Here is an 11,140-nt window from a genome sequence, read left to right on the forward strand (position 1 = left end):
ACGTAGTGGACACTGAGAGAAGATATGTGGTATATGAGGAATATGTTTGAAAAGAAAACAAAAGAATTAAATAAGGTGTGCAGTGTTAAAAAAAAAATGCAATTTCAAAAGAATTTTTGTGGAGACACTTTACAGGATCAGTAAAATACTGTGATAAACAACTATAAATAAAATGAGTTCTAAACATTCATGAAGCGATGAGGTCATGAGTTAGTTCTTCCTATATCCTCTCGTCCTGCTGTACATACTGACAGAAACCACTTTTGAATTTACTTTTTGGATTTATTTATTCATATAAAGATGACAAAAATAACAATAATAATACAATTCAATAGTACAAATTTATAAATTGTAGTGTTAAAACCTTAACGAGTAAAAAGTTTAAAACGTTAACAAGTAAAAAAATTCAAAAGTTCACATGTAAAAAGTTCAGAAAGGTAACAAGTAAAAGGTAAAAAAGCTAGACTAAAATTAATAAAATTTAAACGTTCAGCGTGAAGTTAATTATTGATACAACAGACTTAAGTCTATTGTAGACAAGTCTGCATGAACAGGGTAGGAATCAGTGGCAATGGCTTCAAGGGGTTGACGTTCAGAGGCCACTGATGTGGATGGAAGTGAATCCTGGTGCACTTGAGGACCAGTGCAGGGGTCTGAGGGAGGAAATAATGGGTCCTGTGTGGCAGGAAGGAGGGGACCATGTTTGACTGACAGAGGATCCTCTCCAGTGGCTCCAAAGGATGCCTGTCTCTGGGGTTGAATGGCTCCTGGTTTAGATGCAGATGCTGCAACACAAACAAAAATGCAGTGAGACTTCTGAGACTTTTAAAACCACCTTCAAGACAAGTTGTTGATTCTTAAACCCACAGTGAGCAACATTTAATGGAAACATTGAATAAATTGGTATGAAAGTCAGAGCGAGGTCAGTTCTTCAGCATATGAGGAGGTTCTGTACGTCAGTTGGATTGTTTTGGTGGAATTTGTTTTGTCATCACATTTCCCATGAAAAAATCCCTGTGATTCCCAGAAATCTCCTCTTACCTGTGCTGCAGGTGCAGCTGTGGCTTCCCTTCCTCTTTTTGCCCTGAAAACAAACACATCAGACTTTTCACGAGCTGATACAAGTTGTGCAGTGACAGTGTTTCATCAGCTTCAGTGCAGTGATGTGTACATGTATGATTTGTATGTTTTCACTTTGGACTCACGTAGTTATGTTTGGTGGACCAGTTTGGGTATTTTTGGGCATGGAGCCTTTTCTCCTGGTCAGCCTGCTGGTAATATTTTGCCTGCTGGTCCCACGACAGCGACTTCCACTGTGGACAGAAGAATACACTGTCAGCATCCACACTGCTATTACACATAACAACTGGTACACAGGCACAAACATGAGCATAAAACATTAACAGATGCATAAATCTATGTACATTTACACACTTACCCTCTTTCCCATGACTGCATTAACAGCAGCATTATCACTGATGTTCATTTCTGCCTTCACTTTTGCCCTCTGCTCCTTTAGAAAAATCATGAAGGCATTTGGTGGCTTTTTGATGTATGCCCCGCCCTCTTCCTGACGCTTCCTCTTTCTACAGGAATAACACAGACTAAGAGCACATTTTACCGCTGTGTGCAGCTGTGAAGCTGTATAGCTGAATCAAAGCTCCATTAAAGGAGGCTGAATACATTCATGCAGGCAAGTGCAGATAAATGACAGATAGGCGCAGATCATGATCCAGTCCCAAACAAAAAAAGTCAAGAAGTAGCAGAGCAAACTTACTTTGGAGTGGGTGTGTTGACTGTAGAACAGGATGGAGTGAAGTCGCACACCAACACGCCGTTCCTACACAGACACAGAGAGACATATGAGATAACACAAAGAGTTTATGAAGATGCAGATGTTCAGCAGCTGTGTTCACTTATGTGTTTGTGTGTTTTACTTACAGTACTCCAATAGGACGGAGGTACTTCACCATGCTATCTGGAATCTGCAGTATGTTGTTACTCTGGAAACACTAAAACCACAGAACAGGTGATCACTCAAGATGCAATAGTATCATCTATCCACCAGATGGCAGTATTTACCCTCTCTATTAGATGTAAACACTGAATCTGAACATGTGACATCTGTGAGATGAAAACACATCTGAAGGACTGAAATATGCAGGCGAATAATCACAATGTGCCTCAATGTTTCTGCTGAGGCTCACAGAGGTCAGTAATATGAGTGAGAACAGGAGCTTACTGGGTTTGCAGGAGCAGCAGGAGGAGGAGCAGTGGCTGCTGTGGGAATGCCGCTCACAGGCCAATGATACAACAGGTTCTGTGGAGGGATGGAGAAAGTTCAAAATCCATAATACTGACAGTACGGCCTTTCAAAGACCACATGATGAGCACCATAGAAACATAGAGTATGTGTAGAGAGACTGAACCCTTGGTAATCTAATCCACACCAGATTCAGAGACGATTACATGAACAACACAGAACATGGTGATCAGTGGGAGGAGAACATCAGGAGCCTACTGGGTTTGCAGGAGCAGCAGGATGAGCAGGAGCAGCAGGAGCAACATGAGGAGAAGGGCCAGCAGGAGGAGGAGCAGTGGCTGCTGTGGGAATGCCGCTCACAGGCCAATGATACAGCAGGTTCTGTGGAGGGATGGAGAAAGTTCAAAATCCATAATACTGACAGTACAGACTTTCAAAGACCACATGATGAGCACCATAGAAACATAGAGTATGTGTAGAGAGACTGAACCCTTGGTAATCTAATCCACACCAGATTCAGAGAAGATTACATGAACAACACAGAACATGGTGATCAGTGGGAGGAGAACATCAGGAGCCTACTGGGTTTGCAGGAGCAGCAGGATGAGCAGGAGCAGCAGGAGCAACATGAGGAGAAGGGCCAGCAGGAGGAGGAGCAGTGGCTGCTGTGGGAATGCCGCTCACAGGCCAATGATACAGCAGGTTCTGTGGAGGGATGGAGAAAGTTCAAAATCCATAATACTGACAGTACAGACTTTCAAAGACCACATGATGAGCACCATAGAAACATAGAGTATGTGTAGAGAGACTGAACCCTTGGTAATCTAATCCACACCAGATTCAGAGAAGGTTACATGAACAACACAGAACATGGTGATCAGTGGGAGGAGAACATCAGGAGCCTACTGGGTTTGCAGGAGCAGCAGGAGCAGCAGGATGAACAGGAGCAGCAGGAGGAGCAGTGGCTGCTGTGGGAATGCCGCTCACAGGCCAATGATACAGCAGGTTCTGTGGAGGGATGGAGAAAGTTCAAAATCCATAACTGACAGTACAGACTTTCAAAGACCACATGATGAGCACCATAGAAACATCGAGTATGTGTAGAGAGACTGAACCCTTGGTAATCTAATCCCCACCAGATTCAGAGAAGGTTACATGAACAACACAGAGTACAGGGATCAGTGGGAGGAGAACATCAGGAGCCTACTGGGTTTGCAGGAGGAGCAGGAGCAGCAGGATGAACAGGAGCAGCAGGAGGAGCAGTGGCTGCTGTGGGAATGCCGCTCACAGGCCAATGATACAGCAGGTTCTGTGGAGGGATGGAGAAAGTTCAAAATCCATAACTGACAGTACAGCCAGTCAAAGACCACATGATGAGCACCATAGAAACATTGAGTATGTGTAGAGAGACTGAACCCTTGGTAATCTAATCCCCACCAGATTCAGAGAAGATTACATGAACAACACAGAACATGGTGATCAGTGGGAGGAAAACATCAGGAGCTTACTGGGTTTGCAGGAGCAGCAGGATGAACAGGAACAGCAGGAGGAGCAGTGGCTGCTGTGGGAATGCCGCTCACAGGCCAATGATACAGCAGGTTCTGTGGAGGGATGAAGTTCAAAATCCATAATACTGACAGTACAGCCTTTCAAGGACCACATGATGAGCACCATAGAAACATAGAGTATGTGTAGAGAGACTGAACCCTTGGTAATCTAATCCACACCAGATTCAGAGAAGGTTACATGAACAACACAGAGTACAGGGATCAGTGGGAGGAGAACACCAGGAGCCTACTGGGTTTGCAGCAGGAGCAGCAGGATGAGCAGGAGCAGCAGGAGAAACATGAGGAGTAGGAGCAGCAGGAGGAGGAGCAGTGGCTGCTGTGGGAATGCCGCTCACAGGCCAATGATACAGCAGGTTCTGTGGAGGGATGGAGAAAGTTCAAAATCCATAACTGACAGTACAGCCAGTCAAAGACCACATGATGAGCACCATAGAAACATCGAGTATGTGTAGAGAGACTGAACCCTTGGTAATCTAATCCACACCAGATTCAGAGAAGGTTACATGAACAACACAGAACATGGTGATCAGTGGGAGGAAAACATCAGGAGCTTACTGGGTTTGCAGGAGCAGCAGGAGCAGCAGGATGAACAGGAACAGCAGGAGGAGCAGTGGCTGCTGTGGGAATGCCGCTCACAGGCCAATGATACAGCAGGTTCTGTGGAGGGATGGAGAAAGTTCAAAATCCATAATACTGACAGTACAGACTTTCAAAGACCACATGATAAGCACCATAGAAACATAGAGTATGTGTAGAGAGACTGAACCCTTGGTAATCTAATCCCCACCAGATTCAGAGAAGATTACATGAACAACACAGAACATGGTGATCAGTGGGAGGAGAACATCTGCATAAAACTACATTCATCCATAGTTTTTATTGTTCTTGACGGCTTCAGTTTGCTCTGCTGAATTATTACTTTTGAATCATGACTCACTGGCATTGATTACATTTACTGATCAGCAAAACGTCACATTACAGTTATACATGACTAAAATAAAAGGAAGGTGACAGCAGACTTTTTTCCTTTGGCCTGAAGCATCCAACAGTTTTAAGTACCTTTATCAATAAAAATCTAATGACACCTGTCACCACCTCTGCATGTCTTACCTGTCCCTGGCTACCTGTCCCTGGCTGACTATAGATGTAAGCTGGCACTGTGGTGGGGGGAGCAGTTATTTGGGGAACTTGCTGCAAACGTGCAGGGGGACTATCTGCTGCTGGCTGAGGGGAGGCAGGTGACCCAGCAGGCAAAGAAGGTGGAGGTGAAGGATTTATTTTTTCACCACACAGGTCATTTATGGCACCCTCAAGCAAGGAATTCAGGTCTTTCCACTCCACTCCCTCAATGGCACGTTCGAACTCTTCTCTTATGTCCATCTCAATGACAGTGGGGGGGAGGGGGGGGGGGGGGGGGGGGGTTCTGTGCTCTGTCTGAACAAAAGAATAACAAACTGTCTGGGATCCTGTGGCACACATTCATAGGAGGTTTTGATCCTCTTAGAAAGGGACCAACATCTTATACATCTTACAGAATTAAACTATGGCCAAGTATTATGTGGGAACAAGGTACAACTTACCTGTTAAATCAGTTAGTTTTAGAGTATTTAGCAAAAACTTTTATATAAGTACTGAACTTTAAATAAAGAAGTAAAATACCTGTAAAAGTGTTGTATTTATGAATTAACTGAAACCAAACGATAGTTCTTACTTTGTTATATAACACGATCAGTCAAGTATAATGCACTGTTACACATGCAGACACCCAGTTATACATAATATAGTGATTTGTTTCATGTTTTTTACATATATATATATGTTCAGTTCAGTTGTTTTATATATACATAGTCACCCCTCTTTTTTATATATTATCTTTATTAATTTAATAAAACTAACAAGGTACATGAGCATTTACATTTTGATTTGATTCAACAAAATTCCTTTCTTTTAGTTCAGCTTCAGCTCAACCAGTCACAACATTAATACAAATACTGACATTTATGATTTGCTGATTAAACGGAACTATATTGCAGAGGGAAATATAGTACATTTATTTAACAGCTGTAGTAACAAGTTACTCTGCAGATTAAAGTTTTACAGGCATCTCTGTGACAAACTAATACTGCTTTGATGCATTGTTAGAAACAGTCCTTGGAAATCATAATATTTTATTTTCTATTTGGCCAATAATAATAATAATAATAATACTTAAAGTAGTTCATCAGTTATTGAAGAAAACAGCTGTTATTCTTTTATAAAGTTCTTTTATAAATGATAAGTCCTAGATTTTTTTTCCCTTGCGGTTGGTTAAAGACTTCAAACACATAATGATACTGGGGCAAGCGGCAGCGTTGGGGGTGGGGGCAATGGTTTGCTGGTCTGGTTGTTTATTTTTCCTCTATCTATCCATCCATCCGCTTTCTTCTGCTTATCCGGCCGGGTCGCGGGGGCAGCAGCCTAGTGAAGCCCAGACGTCCCTCTTCCCAGACAGCTTGTCCGGGGTGGGGGGGGAGGGGGGCTAGGAGTATTGTAGGCGCCAGATTTCTACTTTATATTTTTGGGTTTAATATTAAGTTCATGTATGACTAATAATTGTTTGGATGGTTATAATTGCATTAATTGGTCATTTCAAGATTAATAATTTAAACAAGTGTGTCATGTTTTGTTACAGTCTAAGGTAACAAAACTGTATTGTTTGTGATTAGAAGCTAAAATAGGTGCCAAACACTTCAAGCATGGAAGTGCAATTGCAGCATGGGAACCTGTGTGGTTTGATGAGTGAAGGAGCATGGGCTGAGGGATGTGGAGTCTCACAGTTTTTCTGACCGTGTACATGAGTCTGTTTTTGGGAACTTTCACATAACAAGTAAATAAATCTTTAAAACGTAAATGCAAGTGGAAGACATTCCTTTTCTTTTTTGGCCATCACCATTTGTAAACTTGGTTTATTGAAAATGCCCCTACATCTTTAATCAGAAAAACCTCTTACTCCGTGTGAAAGGGAATACTGAAAAGGATAAGAGGCTTATGGAAACGATTCGACTGTCTGGAGGAATCACGTTAGCAAAGAATATCCCCGTGTAAGGTGGATTGAGGATAATTGCCCATCTGGAACCACGGTAAGCAGTGAAAATTTTGCTTGGTTAATTGTTTAAATTTGCCATAGTGGACAAGAGTGATGATGAACTAGCTTGGGAAAAAAAGGCAACCGAAAATAACAGAAAAGGCTGTCGAGGAAAAATTGCACAGGCTAACTTAAGCTAGGAAGGCTAAGCTAGGCCAGCTAACTAGCTGAGCTAATCAAGTTGAACAGCTAATGGAAGGTGATGCTAATGTGAACACAGTTAAACAGAAATTAGCCTTGGATTATCAAGACTTGTTTGGGGAATTGCGTAAGATAAATGATAGCTTGAAACAGTTAATGCATGAGGAAAAATTTGAGAAGTAGCAAAGTTTTTGGATCCAGTGCAAGCCGTGATCGTGGGTTTATGCAACATGCGGAGATGTGGATTAAAGCAGTCGAGAACCGCGGAGAACAGGCTAGACAGTATGATGCAGACATCCAGCCTTCTGCCAGCGTGTCCGCGGTGTCTCCTGCTTTAAGCAACAAGAGCAAACGGCATGGGTTAGCTGCGGGGAGCAAGGTGTCCACTGCCTACGCCTCAAAGCTGAAGTGGAGAGAGCCACATTGCTAGCACAAGCTACAGCTCTCAAGCAAAAACAAGATCTAGAACGGCGGGAAGCTGAATTGATAGCAAAAAGAGAACAGCTAGATCTGAAAACTGCTATTGCCCCCTCCGATGCAAAATTAAGCATTATAGAAGTTTTTGAATGATTATTGATTCTGGATTCTTACCTTTGCTGTAATTCAAACACCAGTCACCGATACAGAAAATTGACGTGGAGAATTAATGCCTTTTCAAACTGCTCATGCACAACAATCTAGAGGGAATTTTGCAGCAGGTGATCAGCATGGGAAACACTATGCAGTGTTATGACACGACAGAATAATATAACAGAGTTGATGGTGAAGCAGCAGAAAATTATGACTTTGCCGCCTTTAGACATACCTTCCGTTGTGATCCTCTAGATTACAATACATTTGTCCGCGCTTTTGAGCATGGAGTAGAATTACGCAATTTCCTAGAGCAGTTCACTAGTGGACAACATAAGAAGCTGATAAATAGCTGCCTTCATATGAAGCCAGATGCAGGCTACCGCAAGGCCAGAATTGCCATCGCCTACATGAACAAGGTCTTGAGCTGGACGCCTATCAAGCCAGAGGATGCACAAGTTTTAAATGCATTTTCACTCTTTCTGACAGCTTGCTGTAACACCATGGCTGAAGTTAGTTACATGGAGGAGCTTAACAATGTTGGAAACTTGAAAGCCATCTTTGCAAAGCTTCCATAAAAGTTATGTGAAAGGTGGAGAAGTGTTGTAAGTGGTATGCAAGAGTAAAGTGACAGAATAGTCAAATTTAAGGATTTGGTGGCGTTTATTAATAAACGAGCCAAAATTGCACTTCACCCAGTCTTTGGTGACTTAAGGGATATCACAACTGTTAAAGCATCCACAATTAAACAAAACAACGACAAGGATTCAATTCAGTTCAATTCAATTCAATTTTATTTATATAGCGCCGAATCACAACAAACAGTCGCCTCAAGGCGCTTTGTATTGTGGGTAAAGACCCTACAATAATATCAGAAAAGGGTCATAATTAAGAAGTCATTCACCACAAGTGCCATACAGTTGGACAATCAGGAGAAAGACACAAACCGGGGAAGACCACTGCACACTTGCTATAGTGCCTGTCCAGGTCAAAGCCAAGAAGGGAAGTGTGGTGGTGCAGACTTGCGCCTTCTTACACCCAGGAAGCTCAGCCACATTCTGCACAGAGGCATTAATGGACAAAGTGAAACTCAGTGGAAGGAAAACCGACATACTACTGAGAACCATGAATGAAGAGAAACCTGTCTGTACTTATGTGGTGGCAGGCTTGGAGGTCAGTAGTTTGTCTGGTGATGACAACATTGATCTTCCAGATGTTTTCACATAAAGAGGGATACCTGTAGGTAAGGAAAACATACCAATACAGAAAGATTTGGAAAGGTGGCCTTACCTTAAAAAAAATAAATCTGCCTAATAGTGAGTCTGACAAATGTAACAAAAGCTATGGAGCTGTGGGAGGTGGTGAGCAGTGTTGGTAATGGACCTTACGCTGTAAGAACCAAGCTAGACTGTGAATGGACCATTGAGAGAAACTTCCAGTCGTGGAGATAAGAAGAACCCAGCTGAGGCCATGGTAAATCGCATATCAGTGAGCAGTTTAGAGAACCTGTGGCTTCAATAGTTCGAGGTGGATTTTCCAGAGGGAGGAAAACATGATGAAGTGGAGATGTCAAGAGAGGACCATCAGTTTATGGATATGGTTATGGAATCTGTAAAACTGATTGATGGCCACTACACTATATGTCCATCCATCCATCCATCCATTCGCTTCCGCACATCCTGTTAAGGGTCGCGGGGGGGCTGGAGCCTATCCCAGCTGTCATAGGGCGAGAGGCAGGGTACACCCTGAACAAGTCGCCAGCCTGTTGCAGGGCCAACACAGAGGGACAGAGGGGCAGCACGGTGGCGTAGTGGTTAGCACTGCTGCCTCACAGTTAGAATACCATCTGGAAGGCCTGGGTTCGATTCCACCTTGGCCCAGGCCTCTCCCTCTCTCTGTGTGGAGTTTGCATGTTCTCCCCGTGCTTGCGTGGGTTTCCTCCGGGTACTCCGGTTTCCTCCCACATTCCAAAGACATGCACTTACTGGGGTTAGGTTAATTGGCTAATCTAAATTGCCCATAGGTGTGAATGAGAGCATGAATACACTATATGTCTACCTCTGAAAAACAGATTGGTCAACGTGCCAAATAATCGCCCCATTGCAGAACAGCGAGTACATAACTTTAGGCGTAAATTTCTCAGGAATGACTGCTTTTGATGAGAGTACACAAACTTCATGGAGGACCTGATTAAGAAGGGCTATGCAGTGCAATTGTCAAATGATGAACTGACACACATGGAAGGGAAGGTGTGGTATATACCATAACATGCTGTATACCACCCTGTGAAGCAGAAATTAAGAGTCGTGTTCGACTGTGCAGCGTCCTATCAGGGCACATCCCTGAAGGATCAACTTCTTCAGGGTCCAGAGGTGTCTTCTCAGCTGGCTCCTCGCGATGTGGTGGAGCTCTAATTCGAGTCTCTCCCAAATGGCTGCATTCCTCACCTTATCTGTAAGGTGGAGGGCAGCCACCCTTTGGAAGAAGCTCATTTCTGCCACTTGTACTTGCTGTCTTGTTCTTTTAGTCACAGCTTGTGACCATAGGTGAGGGTAAGGATGTAGATTGCCTGGTAAATTGACAGCTTTGCTTTCATGCTCAGCTCCCTCTTCACCACGACAGACCGGAGCAGTGTCCACATCACTGGAGACGCAGAAAAAAGAAAAAAAAAAGCAGACACCAAGACGCACACCAAGGCCACAGAAGGTGTGTCAGTGGGATTAAGGAGGTCCTTGAAGTATGCCTAGGGCTGCAGCTATCGATTATTTTAGTAATTGAGTATTCTATCAATTACTTGAGTAATTGGATAAGAAATACTTTTTTCGTATTAACAGTTCATCTGCATATTTTAACTTCCGTACTGCAGTTTTTTGCTGTTTAAAACAAGCAGGGTGGATGGAGCAGCTACAAAATTCTCTTTTCTTCACTTATTGATCAGGTGGTTGATGAAGGACCTCCAGCTGTTTCCTAGTAAAGGTTTAATGGTGGTGGTGGTGGTGGTGGTGGGGGGGGGGGGGGGGGGGGGGGGCTTCTTTTGGATGCTAGAAAAACATTTACTTTTCCTCCACCTGAGCTCACCGTCTCTATAACAGCTCCACCTCTTTGCGCAGACAGACTGCACATAAAACAGTGTGTTGTGTTATCAGTGTTTTTGTTGAAAAACTGGGGGCTGCAAGAGCTTAATGTTGTAATGCTTTGTATTCACAAGCTTTCTCCTAAATAAGTTTCTACTGCAGATCAGCGCGGGTCGACCCCTGGACAACGTAGCTCCTGTCTGGGATCACTGGGACACACAAACCCCTCCACCACAGTAAGGTGGCAATTAACAGATTATTTTTCCTATATTTCTTCATTATTGATTTTCAAGATAGAGCAGGGCGCCAGGGAGGGCTACAAATAATTACTCTTTTTTGTTTTTTTTGCTGAAGCAGCGGCGCCACCTCTGGAAGATTGTCACCTTAGGCAATTGCCTAT

The 11,140-nt window shown here is 43.2% G+C and overlaps 1 protein-coding gene and 1 long non-coding RNA gene across 2 annotated transcripts; both read right to left on the reverse strand.

Annotated features, from left to right (window-relative positions):
• Window positions 1-418: 418 nt before the first annotated feature.
• LOC115801178 (transcription factor 7-like 1-A) lies at window positions 419-2,888 on the reverse strand. Its single transcript, XM_030758921.1, has 8 exons — window positions 2,846-2,888; window positions 2,243-2,320; window positions 1,942-2,012; window positions 1,778-1,840; window positions 1,439-1,586; window positions 1,206-1,313; window positions 1,042-1,084; window positions 419-785 (listed from the first exon to the last, which is right to left on the reverse strand). The coding sequence occupies exons 3-8, from the start codon at window positions 1,971-1,973 to the stop codon at window positions 505-507; spliced, it is 675 nt and encodes a 224-aa protein (XP_030614781.1). The 5' UTR covers window positions 1,974-2,012; window positions 2,243-2,320; window positions 2,846-2,888; the 3' UTR covers window positions 419-504.
• Window positions 2,889-4,088: 1,200 nt separating this feature from the next.
• On the reverse strand, window positions 4,089-7,815 carry LOC115801179 (uncharacterized). The gene is made up of 3 exons (XR_004021720.1): window positions 7,688-7,815; window positions 4,387-4,488; window positions 4,089-4,187 (listed from the first exon to the last, which is right to left on the reverse strand). It is a non-coding gene; the product is annotated as an uncharacterized LOC115801179 (long non-coding RNA).
• Between the last annotated feature and the right edge of the window lie 3,325 nt (window positions 7,816-11,140).

This window comes from Archocentrus centrarchus, chromosome 21 (assembly GCF_007364275.1).
Source record: "Archocentrus centrarchus isolate MPI-CPG fArcCen1 chromosome 21, fArcCen1, whole genome shotgun sequence".
Taxonomy (NCBI): domain Eukaryota; kingdom Metazoa; phylum Chordata; class Actinopteri; order Cichliformes; family Cichlidae; genus Archocentrus; species Archocentrus centrarchus.